This window comes from Rhineura floridana, chromosome 6 (assembly GCF_030035675.1).
Source record: "Rhineura floridana isolate rRhiFlo1 chromosome 6, rRhiFlo1.hap2, whole genome shotgun sequence".
NCBI lineage: Eukaryota > Metazoa > Chordata > Lepidosauria > Squamata > Rhineuridae > Rhineura > Rhineura floridana.
This window is the reverse complement of record NC_084485.1, coordinates 43,873,818-43,893,025: the sequence shown is the minus strand read 5'-3', so window position 1 is coordinate 43,893,025 and position 19,208 is coordinate 43,873,818. Positions and strand designations below refer to the sequence as shown.

At 44.6% G+C, this 19,208-nt stretch overlaps 1 protein-coding gene across 7 annotated transcripts in view; it reads left to right on the top strand.

Annotated features, from left to right (window-relative positions):
* Positions 1-19,208, top strand: part of TGIF2 (TGFB induced factor homeobox 2) — a 37,233-nt gene that overhangs the window by 16,215 nt on the left and 1,810 nt on the right. For 4 of the 7 annotated variants that reach the window (XM_061631602.1, XM_061631600.1, XM_061631597.1 and 1 more), the window contains exon 2: positions 2,498-2,736. In XM_061631602.1, coding sequence (XP_061487586.1) covers positions 2,533-2,736 — 204 coding nt within the window. In that variant the 5' untranslated portion in view covers positions 2,498-2,532. Of the gene's footprint in view, positions 1-311; positions 490-749; positions 839-1,037; positions 1,435-2,497; positions 2,737-19,208 lie in introns of those variants that run through there. The other 3 variants (XM_061631596.1, XM_061631601.1, XM_061631599.1) reach the window with 3 other exon arrangements.

The window sequence follows — 19,208 nt, the reverse complement described above, 5'->3', positions numbered from 1 at the left end:
ACATGCTTCTGTTCCCTCTTGATCCCAAAATGGCAACTTTCCCAATTTTCTCTTTTGCAAACTCCTCCCCCCATCTTTTTTGTGTTGCCCCTCTCCAAAAGCCTCACAACTTTGGACTCGATAAATGTACAGATGTCTCTCTCGCTCTTTTTTAAAAAGCTGATTCTGAGACTTTGTAAAATGACAGCTTGGGGGGGTGAGGAGGATTTGTTTGGAGCAAAGCCGGGATAACGCGTGCGGTGCGGGAGGGGGGCGCGCGCAAGTTCCTGTTTCTTTTGAAACAAAGAGAACTCTGTCTAGGCATCTGTCACTCAGGGAAAGAGACACAAGAGAGAAACTTTTTGTGTGCGCGATTCTCGCCTTCCAATTGCTTTCAGCTCTCGGGTGCCGGGGAGGGACTCCTCTTTTTTCGGGGGGGTTGTCTCGGCTTATCAAAAGCCTTCCCTCTCGGTCACCCCATGGAAGGGATTCGGAGGAGGCGATTTGGGGGTAAGAGCGACGATGTAACAGGCAGAAAACATGGAGTCCAGGCTTGTTTTGTGTGAAGAGAAATGGTAGGGATTTAAAGAAAGAGATGGGGGGGCTGACGTGAGATTAGCTTCGCTCTCCACCTTAGTCTAAGATCCGAGTTCATTTTCAAACTTACTAAGTAGCAAATTTCTGACACGTGATTTGTCTCGCTTGAATTCAAACGGAAGAGAAATAAATGTTTGATCTGTGCTCACCCCCTTTTCCGCCCTAGTTTGGATCTATTTTCAGCGGCATTCTCTTTGTGTAGGAACGGGCACGGCAAATGCAGCTTGTTGCTGCTTAAACTTCCTTTTGCTAGCCTTTTGAGGTTTGGTGCTTTTCAATACATAAATAAAAGTGGGTAGTTTGGGGCAGACGTAGCCGACCGAAAAACAGTGCTTTTCAACCCGACTCTCCTCCGTCCTTCCTGCATTGTTTGCGTTATTTTATTTTTAAAAATTGCTCTGGGCTGAATTGCGCCGTTCCCATGTGCAGCTAGCTGGTGGTGTGGGTAGGTCTGGGCTAAGAGGAAGCGGCAGCACAGGGGAAAAAAGGCACCTCCTCCTCCATCCCTGATGAGTTGCAGACTTGAAACAGAAGAGAGCCTCTCTCACGTAGCCAGCAGCTCCCTCTGAGGCCTCCGGCGCTCGGCGTTGCCTGCAGGAATAGGACGACGGGGATCCATTTGCTTTTTTAAAAAAATTAGGCACAAAAGTCTTGCCCTCTTTTTGGGGGGAGGGAGGAAGAGGAGAGCCAAAGGCGCTTCTGTTTCAGTGGACTTGAATTTGCCTGGCGTTTTTTGCGTGTGCTCGCTTGCTGGGGGGTGGGGGGGTGGATACGGACGTGTTGAGCTTTGAATGCCTTCCTCCAAACAAACTCGACCGCATGTCTGGAAAAGGGCAGTGAGTTAACTTTAAGCAAACTGTAAGTCTGACCAACTGTTTGGCCCTCCAGTTTTATATGTAGCTTACCTCTGTCATTCCCTACTCGCCGCCTTTTTTTCTTTTGAAGCAAAAAAAAAAAAGTCGGTAGACCTAATGCGCTGTGAAGAAGAGAAACTTAAGAATAAAGCTTAAGAGTAAAGCTGCATCCAACCCCGTGCTTCCTTTTCCGGGAGCAAGCCTCATCCAGCTCCATGAATGTTCATAGTAGACAACAGGCTTGCACTTTGATCACCCACCAAAAGAAAATACATCTTAATTTTCTAACGTTTTGTATGTTTCAACAGAATAGACTTAAAATGTATTGAATTTTTTGCTTTTCTCAAAGCATTCTGATTGAATGAATTTTAGATTTTTATGATTATTCCAATGACATGGCTGGGGAAGTTCAAAAACAGTTCCTTCGTTGGGAAAGAAAAGTCATACAAATATCTAGTTCTCAAAACATGGCAAAATTGTTAGATGTGTCTGGAGTTTGCAGCAAAGAAAGCCATATTTGGAAAAATAGTGCTGGGTTTTCTATAAAAACACACTCTGGCTACCTTGTTTGCAGCTTGAGTGCCTCCTATAGAGCTGCGGTACAGCTTCATAACTTCAAAGTATTGCAGCTCTGTAGATCATGTCGAATGCAACTCTGTAGAGTTAAGTTGGACACAGCATTGCTCCGTATTTGGTCATGGTGTAGAGCTGGGATAAGGAACCAGTGGGCAACCAGTTGTTGGACTACAACTTCCATCGGCCCCAGCCTGCATTGTCAGTGGTCAGGAATGACAGGAGTTGTGAGTCCAACATCATTTGGAGGGGCAAATGTTTCCCATCCTTGCTGTTGAGGTTGGGTTTGATGAGCCCCATGTGTAAAATGGGGATGTTACATCTCATTATTACTACTACACAGTGGTAATAAGGAACATTAGTAAAAGCTGTTTCCACATTTCTGTATGCACCTGTGATGATTAATGATCACAGTGAGTCTTAATGCAGCTCATCCCACACCTGTTTAATTCCTAGTGTAATATGTGCATCTTGTATTGTTTCCAACATCCCAGGCTTGAATCAAGACAGATCTGCCAGCAGCTCCACCATGTCAGATAGTGACTTTGGGGAGGAGGATGGGAGCATATCTCAGGATCCACTGCAGTCTGGCAAGAGGAAACGAAGGGGCAATCTTCCTAAGGAGTCTGTGAAGATTCTCCGGGAGTGGCTCTATGAGCACAGATTCAATGCATATCCATCTGAACAAGAGAAACTCAGCCTTTCTGGGCAAACAAGCCTCTCTGTTCTTCAGGTATGAACCTCTGTGTAATTCTTTCCCGGCAGGTCGCCCTGTGTCTATGTTTGATTGGGTATGATAGCAGCAAACATAGGGGTGGCCCAATGCAGAAGAGGAAAAGGCTCCAATACCTTAACAGCGGTGGGAAAGAGAGAATTTCAGCGGGTGTAGCTTGTTAGGCAAGCTGAATTGTCCTCTTCTGTACGGATATTAAAGGTACTGGAGCCTTCTCCTTTTTTGCATCTAGCCATCTTATGAGTAGTTTTTCTTTTTCTATTAGCAAAAATAAATAATTAAAAAAAACTTCATTAGGATTAACGCAAGTCATCACAAAGTAGTGAGCAAGCTTTCCAGTTCCCCAGAGCTATTCTTTGGGCTAGTTATTATCCCCCCACCCAAAAAAGGAGGGGGAAGCTGAGCATGATTTGGCTTCTGTTGACGTTTCCCCTAGTGCATCACTAAAAAGTAACATGTAGCATTGTTATATAAGGACTGCTTTATTTACTTCTGTTCTCTGTCTTCCAAGGGATATGCAATTCTGTGTAGTGATGGAAGCAGATCCAGATAACTGCTACTTTTCATATCTTCAAAGGGGATGGGGAACCGTGAACTTGCTGTGTACCTGTAGCCCATTGGTGCATCCTGAAGTCTGTTTTGTACCCAGTATGATAACTGTCTGAATAATACCTCATGTACTCCATCATCAGACTGTTATTTATTTAATTTATTGATTACATTTATACCCCACCTTTTCATGATTGAAACCCAAGGCAGCTTACATATGGTTAATGCAGACATCATGCATCTGCCTCCCCCTGTTTGCTCAATAGCCAGTCTGAAGAAGAATTTTGGGAAAAACTGAACGCATACCTGCTCTCTTATGACACCTTAGTTAATCCTAACAAAGTTAATTGTTTTATTGTGTAACTAATGTTCAGTTTTACCTTTGGCTATGCATCTGAATTATATGGTTTTAATGAATATAAAAGGAATCTTTGAGGTCTCACCCCCTTTTACAAAGAAACAAGCTGGCTATCACTTGCCTCCTGTGATACAGATCAGCAATCTCAAACCTGTTTGCCAAAGTTAGATGAAGTAGAAGGATATAATTAGTATTGATACAGATATTCAGTGCAAATTCATTTAGGATTAGTGCCTGAGGGAATATGTAGATCCACAATATGGGATGAATGCAATTAATGACTTATGGGGCAAGATTTATGACTGTTCCTTTCTGTTGGGTTCATTTTTGTGAGCAGTGCAATCTGAAGTATATGTATGTGTGTGAATCCACGGAAATAACCAGGGCTGAACTTGCAAGTAATAAATTTAGAATTGGGGTGCCAATATACTCTAGGTTCACTTGCAATCCTATGCTATTGTAGTAATACGACTGGTGCAATTAATTCCAGTCTTGTATTAATTCCAGTGTAGTAGTTAAGGTGTTGGACTATGAACTGGGAGACCAGGATTCGAATCCCCACATAGTCATGAAGCTCACTGGGTGACCTTGGGCCAGTCACTGCATCTCAGCCTCATGAAAACCCTATTCATAGGGTCGCCATAAGTTGGAATTGACTTGAAGGCAGTACATTTACATTTATGCATTGGGTAGAGCTAGAGGCTGCTTTGTAGGCCATCTAGTAACTTGTACTGTTAGACCTAGTTCTACCCTCTGGGACAGTAGGAAACAAATCTTTACCCTCTTCTATGTGACTTTCAGGTAGCTTGTTATTAGTGGATGATGGTACTGTGCATATTTGCATATGCATTAAAACTCCAAAGAAGTTATTCTTAAGAATGCAAGATTCAATTACATTCTGCCTTAGCAGATTAACTGTATGTGGAAATGAGCAGATAAACTATTTAGTGACTCTTTATGTAAGCAACAATAAAATGTCATTTGTAATTATTATTGGTGGTATTAGGCTGTAAATGACCCTGCAAAAGGGGTGGCTAATCTTTTTTGGTGTCTATAATTGCCCATTATGGGGGATACTTTATGCTCCAGGATTAGTCTTTGGCCTGGCTTGTCCTTCACTTTAAACCCTTCTTTAAGCTGTAGTTTTACAAAAGGATGGTTAACTTCAGCACTGGGGAGGAAACAAACCAGAGGCTAGCTTGCCATTATATGCAAACTGCTGCTTGTGGCTTGTTTGTCTCCTAACAAACCACAGTGGTAAGTTAAGAACCAACCTTGGTTTACCATTGTGGTGTGTTAGGAGACAAACAAGTAACAAGTGTTGGTTCTTGTGTAATGGCAAGTCAACCTCTTGCTTGTTTCCTCCCTGGCATGCTGAAGAAAAAGGTGAGGTGTGGTTTTTTGAACAGCGTGCACCAGCACATTGCTTGTTCACATGGAACCATAGTTTAATTTAAATTATGTTTCAATGTGATATGTTAGCTGGGCCTATTCATATGATGGGCCTATTCTTTGATTCTAGCCAGGATTTCAGAAGACCTCCATTGGTGGGGGTGGTCCATCCCAGGCTGTAGCAGACTAATAGGGCAAAAGGCACAGCGGAATGAAGAACTGGGCTGTGATGTGGTTGTATTGATGAAATCAGAAACATTTAAACTTCCTCTAGTTTGTGTTTGCTTTTTAAGTATCAATATTTTCTAAGGATCCCAGTGCACTGGGACACAGCACAGGAATCTGAGTGGGCATCTATTTTTGGCCAACAGTTCACTTCAAGGTCTCAATGAATATTGGGAAACTAGGCATTTTGGTTCCTATTTTAGTATTTTATTATTAAAATAATTTATATACCACCTTTCATTTCCAAAGGAAATACCAAGGCAGTTCACAAACAAAAACCAACGGTGAAGTAACACGAATAAAACTAATTATAAAAACACAGTAGGAGCTGAACATCTATTAGAAATTAAAGGTTTAAGCTAAGCCAGTTTAACCTCAGTGATATTCTTAGTTTGTGTTGCTAGAAGGGTAAGATTTCCACATTAAGTGGCTAGCTTTTGCTTGTCCTTAAACTCTATTTTAAGGTCCTTCTTGGCAAGAGTGGTGTGTGTGGAGCAGGATGTGAGCCTAAACAAATGGATGACTATTTGGGGAACAAAATCTCCTACTCCCCCAAATGCGTTCAGTCTGTTTCCTCTGCATAAATGCCTTTTGACTGTGGTTGTACTTTGGGAGGGGAAGGAAGAGTAATTTAGAAATTAAGGGAGAAAACCCCTATCAAATCTAACCCAGACACAAGCAATTTCAGCTGAAATGCATGCTGTGACACCCACTCAACACCTGATGTGAATTTAGCCACTTTCTATTTGCACAGAATCAAGTACAGCTGAGGGTTGTTGCGTTTGTGTCTGTCTGTCTTGCCTCCTATTCTTGGTTGTGGCCTTAACTTTTGGCAACAGTGAGCTTGTCCTGAATCCCTGTGAAATAAAAAGCTAACTTCCCTGACTATTGAGGCCCTTTCAAGGATTTACCTAAGTACTCTTCATCTGAAAAACTGGCCAGGATCTCAAGAATAACTAAATATCAGATATTCTAGTGGTTCAGTCTAGTTAATAAACCAGAGAAATACTCTGGTGTTGGGTTTTTTTGGTGTGGGATGGGGGAGCAATTTAAAATATTATTGGATGGCTTCCTGCATCAGTTCTTAACAAAAACATGACAAGTGGTCTGCTTTCTAGTGTGTGTGTGAGAAGGCAGGCATGGATAGACACAGGCTCAAGATCAGCCCGAGGCTTTTTGCTGCATTAGGCGAAGGACAGGATGGCATCCCATCCCAGTTCCACATACAGAAGCCAGACTGACTGGCCATTGAAGTTTACGTCAACACTGGCAATCCACCATCAAGCAACAAGCTAGCTGAGAGGGCACAGGGCAAGGTGTGCATGGCACACACAGCTCTCAACATCTCATAACAACTATCTGTCCATCTGCATCTGATTCTTGAGGCAGCCACCTCACTTTCCCTAATGATAGGGCTAGCCCTGTCAGGCTTCTTGGGAGCTCTCAGAAAGCACCCTTGGCATGGATATTGAAAACTGTCTGATGGGGTTCTCATCTTGGGTGTTCATACAAAGTGAAAATGGTTCTGGGTAAAAGCTGGCATTTTCAACATTCTAAAGTTTAAAAACTAACTTTTTCTCAATGGAGAGAATGTACCTAGTTTAATACACTAGACCTTAGAATTGCAGAGTTTGAAGGGGCCTGTAAGGCCATCAAGTCCAACACCTGCTCAATGTAGGAATCCAAATGCTTGGGGGTCACATAATACTGTTGTTACTATATCCCACATTCCAGTGCATTGTAGTATTTGGTTTCTTTCAGTTTAAAAATTCAAATTGTGATTGCATAAAACAATAGCCTAAATATGTTCACGTATTGTACAACATAAAATGGCAGAAATGTTATCCCTGTATAGTTTACAACCTGAAAACTTACCAGTTGTCAAATATACCATCTGGTTGGTTTTAACAGATTGATATAGTAGCGAGCAACCTTATGACTTAGCAAAAAGTAAGATTCAGACTACTAGAGGAATACAATATTAGCTCCCTTCATGCATTACTTGTATTTAGGGGGCATCATGTGATTACAGGGGAGTGTGGCCTGTTCATGTCTTGACTTCCTAGCTGTAGATGATCTTGCTAATGCTTGGAGATCCATAGATGGGGCCACATGCTGGGGGTGAGGCTATGAGTCAGCAAAACATGAAGAGGGCTATTATTATGTGGTCTCTCTACCCACTCTGCCGCTTCTTGCAAAATCTTTATGTGGTTTGCTGCCCCACTTTATTTGTTTATAATTTAATTTGCTTACAATTTAAATACACAAACAACAAAAAAGTATGAAAGATGAAACAACATGTTTTAAGCGGTGGGAGAGGGGTTATTGGTTTCTTTAAGAGCCTCTGGCACAAGTTCAGGACCTTGGGCTTCTCTTTTCCCTTCCCCTTCTGGGCATACAGGTCTTAAGAAGTCTTTGGGAAGATGGGAGACGCTGCCCCAGCTGAACTCGTTGTTCATAACAGTCCTGTTGGATTAGGCCCCATCTGCGCTATGCAATCTAAAGCATAGGGGTGTTGAGAGGTGTTAGGAGACCCCAATTCCTCTCACAAAGCTATAATTCCAAGAGTTCCCTGGGAAGAGAAACTGATTGTTAAATCACTTTGAGAACTGTAGCTCTGTGAGGGGATTAGGGGTCTCCTAACAACTCTCGGCTCCCAGGATTCTTTGGGGGAGGCACTTAAAGCAGGAGAGTGCTTTAAGTGTGTAGCACAGATGGGATAACAGCTAAGCAAGTACCTCCAGGAGGACTACAAGCAGGGCTGTAGCCTTGACCTGGGGTGTTTCTCCTTTCACCTTCCCCCTTATATCAAAAAGATCTTGTGTAACCCTTTGGGGAAGGGGTGTAGCTCAGTGGTACAGCATCTGCTTTGCTTTACCAGGGTTTGATCCCTGACATCTCCAGTAGGGGTGTCTCTGACTCCATGCCTGAACTCCTGGAGAGCTGCTGCCAGTGAGTCTAGACAATACTAAGCTGGATGGACCAAAGGTCTGACTTGTTGTAAGGCAGCTTCCTCTGTTCCTAATGTCAGAGGCGTACATATTGTGTACTTTGGTACTGGCAATGGAGTACAAAACCAGTCCTCGGACTCTTCACCATTCACACAAACTCTGCCTGAACTCTCGGGATGAAGCAGGCATCCACTTTTGCCTATGTGTGCAAGAAATTATTCATTATACTCATTTCTGTCACTGGAGTTGCAGGCTTACCCAGCCAGCCCAAGCTATCTAGAATGCATAGTTTCTTTAAAAATAAGCAGTGCTTGATTTCTGAATCTGGAAATTCTCCAGCTGCATTTGCTTCGCTTGCATTTGCTTAAACAAACTACGTTAGGTAATGCAATCAATTTCTATTTGGGGTGTCTGAAGCCATAGAAACTTGTTCAGCTACTTATGCTGGTGGCCCCCATTGACAAGATAGTGTGGGTTAGCTTCCGAAATTGGCCTGCTGCCAAACAAGTTCTAGCACCCTGGGGTTGAGAGGTCCATGTAGTGCCACCCAGAAGGCTAGATTTGTTCCCAGGATGACCATTTGCTTGTATAGTTAGAGCAGGTGTAGTTAATAGGACGAAGCATAAACTGCCTTCCTCTCCTACCACAGCCACTGTGAGCCAGCAGGTCTCTGAATGTATTCACCCTGTAGGTAGAATTGCTTTGAAATATAGCTTTCCCCATTTTCCTGACAAACGCAAGGGAAAGCTAGTAACTACCAGAACTAGCAGGTGTCCCCCCCCCCCCCGGAAATCAGCAACACTCTAATCTGTCTGGGCAGTGGATCCTTTGGCCATTTTGGGACCCTAGCAGATGCCTGCCCATGTCAACTTCAGGAACCTGCTCTATGAGAAGGAGCTTCTGGGAGGCCAAGAGGAAAGGCCAAGATCGGAGAAAAAAATTAATAATAGTGCCCTTTGATGATGTTGACCTAGAAGATTCTGTACCGTCTGTGGACATGGTGCCTGAAAGGAATTTTATGGGCAAAAGTAGGCAGGTCTTATCCCTAGGTGCCTGCGATCATTGTTTATAATGAAGAAATAGGGAATGGAAGAGGGAATAAAACTCTGGAGGGTAGGAAATGGAGGGCAATAAGGGAGGGCTGAATGTGGGCAGATACACTTCCATGTGCCAAGTCTCCATCTGCACTATACATTTAAAGCAGTATCACACCATTTTAAATAGTCATTTTAAATGGTTTCCCAAAGAATCCTGGGAACTGTAGTTTGTTAGGAGTGCTGAGAGATGCTAGGAGACCCCTATTCCCCTCAGTGGTTTAACTACCAGAGTGGTTTAACAATCAATTTCTCTTTCCAGGGAACTCTGGGAATTGTAGCTCTGTAAGGGGAATAGGGTCTCCTAACAACTCTCAGCACCCATCAGTTCACAGGATTCATTGGGGAAATCCATGGCTGTCAAAAATGGGATGGTACTGCTTTAAATGTGTAGTGCAGATGAGGCCTAAGAACTTGTTTGCCTTGGGAATGAGGATTACAAGGGGGTAATGTTAAAGGCCACATGGACAAAGTTTTTGACTTGAAAGGAAGATGGACTTGTCTCTAGATAGGGTTGCCACATTGATTTAACTTTGGCTTGGCTGGCAATGGAGTGCTCCCTACATTAAATTTGGTTACTACCTTAAATCCATGGTATGTCTTTAAAACATCTGAATATTCATGGATATGTGCAGACGTGATATCTATCCTAAGGACTGAATCCCCACCCCACCACTGCTAGCCAACATTTTAGGTGTCCAACAGGCTGCTTTTAGCCATGTTGACTCCCACTGATTTCGAAGGGGTTGATGGGCTTAGTGTTGCAGTCTTGATACAGATTGTCCTGCTCGAACTCAGACACAGCTGTAGTTTTTTCTTTTACTGAAGTAATAGAAAATTTCAGTTCAGAGCACTTCATGAATCTACCTACGGCGTGCTCAGAACTCAGCATCCCTCTCTAACTAGGCACAACTTGGCGTCAATAAGACATTGACTCGGCAACTAACCCTTTCCCCTCACCCAGCTTAAGTAGCGCTGGGCAGGGCCCTCTACTTGCATGTACCCCGAGTCACAGTTGGAGGCGTGTGCGAACGTGCTGTCTCCTGAGTTGGGTTTGTTGAATCTCCCTCCGCCACCTGGACCTGGGTGAAGGTGGGGCCTCGGCTTCAGTCCCGTTCTCTCCCTCTGTCTGTGGGGAGAGAGCTGTCTGGTGGCGATGCAGGCCCTGGGAGCCACGGCACGCGGAGGAGTGGGTGGGTGGCCGGTCTGGTGGTCTGTCCTGGGGGGTGTCTGGGATGGCTGGTGGTGACCTGTCAGCATCCAAAGTGGGGGCTGCTTTGACATCTCCCCCTTCGCTGGGTCCTTCCCCAATGGGAATGTCCCAGTCTGAGTCTTCCTCACCTCCCTCCTGCGTGTCAGTCCACCCTTTGGTAGCATGGCTGACTGCACAGGTCATGAATTGTTTCTGTTTAGCCGAAAAACATACCTGAGCAGAAGTCTGTATACAGCTTCATTACTTCCAGTATTTGATACCTGTAGCTCTTTGATGGCTTTAAGGCTGAATTATTTCAGTTTTGCCCCTGAGGTTTATTTGACCTCCACTAGGGACTGAGCCTTTACCTGCCCTGTGGAATTCCTCACCAGTAGAGGTTCAGCAGGAGCCATTCTGTCGAGTGTCTCTTGAAAATGAAACATTTTAGACGGGCCATTAAACATGATTTCCCCTCCAACCAATGCAGTATTTGTTGATGCTTTTATTATTATTTTAAATTATGCTTTGTCGATTTTTACATTTTTTATTGTGTCTCTTTATTGTTGTAACCCACCTTGATGTTCTTCTATTAATGTAAATGTAAATGTACTGCCTTCAAGTCGATTCTGACTTTTGGCGACCCTATGAATAGGGTTTTCACAAGGCTGAGAGGCAGTGACTGGCCCAAGGTCACCCAGTGAGCTTCATGGCTATGTGGGGATTTGAACTCTGGTCTCCCAGGTCGTAGTCCAACATCATAACCACTACACCGCACTGGCTCTCATTCTTCTATTAAAAGTGCAGCTTATAAATACTTTCTACTTTTGAAGGTGGAAAGAGAAAGGAAAGAAATCTAAAGAATGTTTCTGTGATGGAGTGATCCAAGATATTCAGCTTGTTTTATTGTTGCTGAGTCTTGTGAAAAGGACAAAGTGCTTTTTAGAACTGACTGTGGTCAGTGTGTTTTGGTTGGTTTCTCTTTCCATAGCAGAGAACTCTCTCCACATAACCAGGGTCACTGGGATGCCTGACTCCCTGACTAGCTAGTAGCATTCCTTGTAGAGTTCTGAGCTTCCTTTGATCATTCCTGTCTCTCTATAATGACCAAGCCTGGTGCTCTTAGCTGGGATCTGACTGCACAAGAATGCTTAGTCTGTTCTGCTTGGCTTGCTGTGAGCAAAAATATTCTGATAACATGTTACAGCACTTGTAGGCAGAGAAAGAGTTGGCCTGCTGGAGACCATCTAGATATTCAAGGTCACCTTTTGTATTTCTAAAAGCAAGATAAATTTGATTTTTTTCTGTATGGTAGACTTGTGCATTGATGGTGGCTGAATATAAAAGCAGATCTGAAATTTCTGTATGCAAATACTTACTGGAGCTTTAGGATGGTTTGCTTGTTTAATGCAGATAGGGTTTGCGACCTGCGGAGTACAATGTCTCGGGAGTTTTTCTTGACACAAGGCTTGTGGAGGATGTACAGTTTATTTTAGCTTGCAGTCTTGTTATCAGTATTAGGAGCAATCCCTTTTCTCTTTGCTAAGGGGCCTTTAAATTCATGGTGAAACTATCATCTTCATCTTGGACATTTTTTTCTTTTAGCACTAGGTCTAAAGTAGAGTTGAACTGGGTCATCCCCATGGTGCTAAGCCTCAGATGCTCAGAAAGCAGCAAGATGTTCCAGAGCTATCTCTGTGCATTGTTGGGGAGAGACCCTACCATTTCTCTGCTTCTGAAATTGGCTTGGCATAACAGAGAGTCCTTGCACTTCTTCAGGCATGGAAGAAGGGCAGGGGCTCTTCTTAATTCTGTGCTCTTGCGGGAAGAAAATATGCACTTGTTGGTGGTGAACTGTTGTGTGGTTCCTTTGCAATGAGGTAGGAGTAAAGCAGTATAGGGGAGGTCCATGTTGTGAATATGCTTGCATGTGTGTGGAACCTAGAAGTGTTTTAGACATGAGCTGAGATGAACTGTCAAGCATCTCTTTTTAAGTGCTTATCCTGTTTGTCAAGTCAGGTGTAAGGAAACCCCCAACCGCCAGCACTGCACACATAAAAAACTGTGTGTATACCTGTGAAAGGTGACCACTTTCAGGCGTTAGAAACACAATGATTGTTTTCTTGAGAGGGGAGAATTAATACAAGGGAGAAATTACTGAATTTGTGTTAACACGTAGCCCCAGGGAGAATATTTTACCGAGTAGTTGATTTGGAAAAGATACGTCAGCGTACTTGATTTATATTCCCGTAATTGTTCTGTTTGAAGAGTGCATTCACTTTCAGCTTTCAAGAAGGAAAAATTGCTCTCCACCCTAGAGTGTGTAGTGAAACAAGTTGCATAAACAGCAGCTGTGCTTCCTAAGGGCTTGTAACTAGCTCCTCATGGTGTTGCACTGAAATTCCTGCAGGCTTCTTTGGCAGTGGATCCAGAACTTTGCTAGCTAGCCAAATGGAAAAGGGATCGCCTCTCTTTTTCAGAGACTGCAACTGTACATGCTTGCTGGGGCTGATGGGAATTGTAGTTCAAAATAGCTGGAGGGCACCAGTTTGACAAATACTGGTCTCATCTTAAATTTTGGTGCTCCACAGTTGTATCTAAGCACTGTTCTGTTGCACAGTGATGCTGCTTAAGGGCATTTGTGTAACACTGCTGTAGGCAAAGGACAGAAATATGATGATGGGCCTCCATACATGAGGGATCTAAGTGGGTGAGTTGTAAACAGGCATGTTATATCCCGTTTTCTTAGTTTATCAACACATTTCTGTATAGGGCAGTATTCAATTGAATTTTTGTGCTAGTACAAGGGGATTTCTTCCCTCTTGTCCCCCCACACGTGCCCCTGTGCTGCCCCAAATCTGGTTTGGGGGAAACCCCAGAACAGATTTTGGGGGTGTGAAGTGGGAAGATTGTCCTGCCAGTGAAAGAACTTTCTTCTTGTGCAATGAAACAATCTGCTTAGTGCTATGTTGAATGCAGCCCATAGTCTCCCACATCAGTCTTGAGGTAGCATAAAATACATCTCAAACACCTTCTGGGGCTGCATGCCAGTGGTGGGTAGGGCCAGAGGCAAATGTGCATGGAGCAATGGATGGGATTCTTACCTTTGTACAGGCAGCAACATTCCAGGCAGGCAGAAGCCAGAGATTTCTGCACACACCTCTCCATCCTTGCAACCAAGAGGTGTTCCTGCAGTCCAAGGACACATCCAACCAGGTGAAAGTGCTCAAAGAACCATGTTTCTGAAGGGTGTGGTCCCTGGACCTGAGGCTCCTCACCCCTGCCTTAGGTCTTTGGCCTACAGATGGGGCTAGTGTGTGCTTCTAGCTGGTTCTGTGGTGCAAGAATAATGGGTGGTTGGAGCTGCATTCTCTTTCTGTATTGTAGTTATCAGTGGGGCAGTGGAATCTGCTCTGGGTTTTAGTTGAAAGTTTCAAGGAGCTTTTTGGACTTCCACTGCCCCATTAACATGGAGCCACCAGCCACAACTGGCATTTGTTATTGTGGGCTTCTTACTGGACCCAGATACTAATGAATCACATCAGGTATGAGGGAGATGCTGTCCTGAATCCTGGCAGGCTCCTTGTTTGTACTCACCTTGGTGGTCATGTTGTTGTTAGTCATCTAATCTACCCAAGCAAAATGTTTCTGTTTCTCAAATTATGAATATTTATGACTGTGCCAACCAAACAGCATGGAAACTTTTCATCTCACAGAGAGCTGGTGTTCTGCCCAGTAAGTACCAGAATTTTGCTTCTGGAAAGTTTTGGACTTGCTTTAAAGTTATGTGAATTTGCTTAGATACCTTGCATGTGTCTTAGCAGAGGGCCAAACAGAAATCCCTGCAATTTCCCAATTGCTCTCACCCCTGTATGTTTAACCAGATACAGTTCTGTCTTTCAAAAGAAAGGTAGACTGTCATTGAGAGGCTTTGAAATAAATTGCAAACTAACTTGTTAACTCTTTGATAGCAGCCAGTTAGTATGCATGTTTGTTCAGGAATCTGAATTACAAATGGGAAAATTTGATTTAAATTGGTCTTTTGTCCATTGTGGCAATTAAAAATGTCTGCGCACATTTTGGGGCACACTCTAGACTTGATTTTTGCCACTGGATTGGGGGATGGTGATCTGGAAGTGAGGGATTTTACATCTATTCCTTTGTCATGGACATATCACCGCCTCTTGAGGTTTAGACTCACAATGTTTTCTTCCCTCTGCAAGGGGGGAGGACCAATTAAGATGGTCCGCCCCCGGAGACTAATGAATCCTGAGGGTTTTCAGAAGGCTCTGGGGAGTTTTCCGGCTGATAAAACTGATGCTCCTGTCGAAACCCTGGTCAATCTGTGGAATACAGAAATGACCCGGGCAGCTGACACGATCGCCCCAGTGCGCCCTCTCCTTTGCAGAGCTCAAGTGGCTCTGCGGTTTACCCCGGAGCTAAGAGTGATGAAGCAAGAAAGGAGACGGCTTGAGTGCAAATGGAGACGAACTTCCGACGGATGTAATCTTGCACTTGTGAGGGCCTCTACCAAGCTCTATGTGAAAGCGGTGAGGGCAGCGAAGAAGCAGTACTTTGCTGCCTCCATTCAGTCATCTTCTAACCACCCAGCGGAACTTTATAAAGTTGTTCGGGGACTTTTACACTCTGGTCCTCAGAACGCAATAATACCATCAATAGCCCGCTGTAATGAGTTTGCGAGACATTTCCAAGACAAGATCATGAACATCCACCGGGACCTTGACTCCAATATTGTAACAGTTGAACCTAATGAGGTGTCCAGAGCACAGTCTTGTCCTGTTTTATTGGATGAATTTCAGTTGGTACAGCTCGAGGATGTGGACAAGGTGCTTGGACAGGTGCGGGCAACCACTTCTGCTCTGGACCCTTGCCCCTCGTGGCTAATAAAAGCTAGCAGGAATGGAACAGCCGGATGGGCCAAGGAGGTGATCAATGCCTCTTTACGAGAGGGAGTGGTACCACCCTGCCTGAAACAGGCGGTGGTGAGACCGCTCCTAAAAAAATCCTCCTTGGACCCTGAAAACCTTGACAACTATAGACCGGTAGCAAATGTTCCATTCCTGGGCAAGGTTTTAGAGCGTGTGGTCGCTCACCAGCTCCAGGCTCTCTTGGATGAAACTGATTATCTAGATCCATTTCAATCGGACTTTCGGCTGGGGTTTGGTACAGAAACGGCCTTGGTCGCCCTGTATGATGACCTGTGCTGGGAGAGAGACAGAGGGAGTGTAACTCTGTTGGTTCTCCTGGATCTCTCAGCGGCTTTTGATACCATCGACCATGGTATCCTTCTGGGGCGTCTTGCGGATTTGGGAGTTGGAGGCACTGCTTGGCAGTGGCTGCGCTCCTATCTCGAGAATCGTCTCCAGAAGTTGGTGCTTGGGGAGCATTACTCGAATCCCTGGGTACTCCAATATGGGGTTCCGCAGGGTTCAGTTCTGTCCCCCATGCTCTTTAATATCTATATGAAGCCGCTGGGTAAGGTCATAAGGAGATTTGGAGTGCGTTTCCAGCAATATGCTGATGATACGCAACTCTACTTCTCCTTTTCATCTTCTTCAGGTGAGGCTGTTGATGTACTAAACTGCTGCCTGGCCGCGATAATGGACTGGATGAGAGCTAACAAACTGAGACTCAATCCTGACAAGACTGAGATGCTGTTGGTGGAGGGGCTCTCTCCCCAGATGGTTGATGTCCGACCTGTCCTAGACGGGGTTACACTCCCCCTAAAGGAGCAGGTCCGTAGTTTGGGGGTCTTATTAGATCCGCTCCTGTCACTGGAGGCTCAGGTAGCCTCGGTGGCACGGAATGCGTTCTACCAGCTTCGGCTGGTGGCCCAACTACGACCCTACCTGGACAGGGAGAACCTCGCCACAGTTTCCATGCTCTGGTAACCTCTAGATTGGATTACTGTAATGCACTCTACGTAGGGCTACCTTTGAAGACGGTTCGGAAACTTCAGCTGGTGCAGAATGCTGCGGCCAGAGTTCTTACTGGGACAAAGAAATTTGACCATATAACACCTATTCTGGCCCAACTGCACTGGCTACCAATATGTTTCCGGGCCAGATTCAAAGTGTTGGTTCTTACCTATAAAGCCCTTAACGGCATCAGACCGCAATACCTGGCGGAACGCCTCTCCCGCTATGTATCTACCCGGTCGCTGCGCTTGACGTCGAAGGCCCTTCCCCGGGTTCCAACGCATAGCGAGGCCCGGAGAGCAATAACTAGAACTAGGGCCTTCTCAGTAGTGGCCCCCGAATTATGGAATGACCTCCCTGACGAGATACGCCTGGCGCCTTCTTTGTTATCTTTTCGGCGCCAGGTAAAGACCTACCTCTTTGCCCAGGCTTTTTAAATTTAAATTTTAAATTTCAGATGTTAATTTTAATTTTTTTTTGTTGCAATCTTGTTTTCACATATGTTTTATAGTGCATTTTATTTATACTCACTTGTATTTTAACCTGTTTTTATTGTTGTACACCGCCCTGAGAGCTTATTGCTAAAGGGCGGTATAAAAGCACAATAAATAAATAAATAAAACTTTCATCTTGATAGGAGGGAGGCCACCTCGGACCAGTTTGTAAGTTGTTTGGAGGAAGAGCAAGATAAAACTGTAATAGTCCCAAATTCTACAGTCTGATATGTTTTACCTTGTATAGAAAAGAAGACGTGAAGTCACGTGACAGCATTTTACTTCTACGCCAGGAGAGGCAACATAGTTTGTTGGAAAGGAAAGACTGTGGCCTTAATCTAGCTGAAGTCAGTTGTGTTTAAGTTTCATTGAAAGCCATGGTATTTAGTGGTGCATAACTTGCTCTGTTTCAGCGGGATTAGCTCTTGCTGCATCAGGACCCTTGTCTATAAAAGTTTTCCACTCTTGATTAGTATGTAAAATTATCTATAATACACGTGTGCATATATGATCAGTTTTGACTAGCTATACACCTCATCGGGGGAAACCGCCATTGTGGGTTTTTGGAAGGTGAAATAAATTTTGCCCCTAGCCATGCTTTGATGTAATTATGAAGGGAGTAATCCTAAACTCCTGTGAAGGGGTGGTTGAGGGACTGACCTTTGGGTCTGCCTCTCTGCAGGCGGCATGGGAGGTCTACCTCCAGAGGCCTCTCTGTTGCAGTGGTATGCACCAATGTACCAATGTACCCCTGCTGTTGCTGCTTTGTTGGTAAGGGTGAAAAGGGGAACTTTGAAGGAACCCTTGCTTCCAACATCTTCCCATTTCCAACAAGGAAGAGAAATTACACCAGCCCTGCAGCTGGTGTCGTTTTTATGCCATCCCATTGAAACCTGGCCAGCAGGAGTCTGGCAGGGCATAGGAAGAGGCTGTCCCTCCCACTCAGATTTGCTGTCTTGATCCCCAACCTCCATTGGATTGCTTTCCCCATAAGGCACGTTGCAACACATCTTAAGGTTTGTTAAACTGCAGACTAGCCCTCCCAAACCTCATGCCAGCCAGATGTTTTGGACTACAAATCCCATCAGCCCTGAGCTAGAGGAAGGCTGCTGTGAGGCTCTGTCTTCATGCCCATCCCCCCCCCGTCTTGCCCCCTGTAGCTCTTTGCTTTTTTCCTTAACGTCCAGTCTGGAGTATTACTGCTTTCTGGTCTTAAATCAGTCAAGGAATGAGTCATCACCTTGTATTTCTGGACATGGGAAGGGGGAATGCCCTGGTACAAATAAACCAGACTTTGGGTAGACAGTTTATTTTCATGGCTGGGGGTGGGGAGAAAAAAATAAAAGGGTTGCCGAATTAGGACTGGCCAGAAGTAGAATGGAACTTGGGGCGGGTGTGTGTGTGTGCGCGCGCATGTGCTCGTACGTCTGTGTTTGGCTTTTTTTAAAAAAATTAGATTGCCCTGCACAAAGGAAAACATCCTACATACTTTCTATTCACTCCTGGCCAGACCTGGCAGGAGAAAAGGCATGCCAGGAATCTTGGAAGAAATGGTCTGTGCTTTATCCTGTGCTGGCTGGGCAGATCCCAGCTTGTTACACTGTGAAATAGAAATTCAAGGGAGTAGTTGTCTTTTTGTGACCTCTGAAGCCAAAAACCAGGTGGCAGGGATGTAGTGGGTGGCGTGGAGATAAAAGATGAGAAGTTTCCCCTGCCTTGCTTTGTGTTTACCCTCTGGGATGTACAGTCGTGTTTCATCTTCGGATCGTGATGCTATAAAACCTATTCATCACCCTTAGCTATGGGGCTATAGCCCAGTGCTAGAGGATCTGCTTTGCATGCAGAAGGTCTCAGGTTTCTTCCCAGGCATCTCTAGGTAGGCCTGGGATTGTCACCTTTCTGAATTCCTGGAGAGCTGCTGCCAGACAGCGTAGACAACACTGAGCTAGATGGACCAATGGTCTGGCTCTGTATAAGGCAGCTTAATAATGTTACATGCGCACTGGGGTATGTTACCCCATGATAAATGGTCATCTGTATTCACCCAGTGTTCACTGGCAAGAGAAAATGTTGGTAAACTTGAGTTAGTTAATGGGTGTCGATAAAATTGATTGTACGGACAAGTGGGAAGTGCAATGTGTGTGAAGAGGTAAGCAGTGAATGCTAAGTGACTTTGTGCGTGCTCTTGTAGAGTTCAGACTTTGAGCAAAAGGGGGAAAAATGGCACCAAGGAGTGAAACAGAAGGTGAGACCAGGGATGTGGAATGGTCAAGAGCGTGAG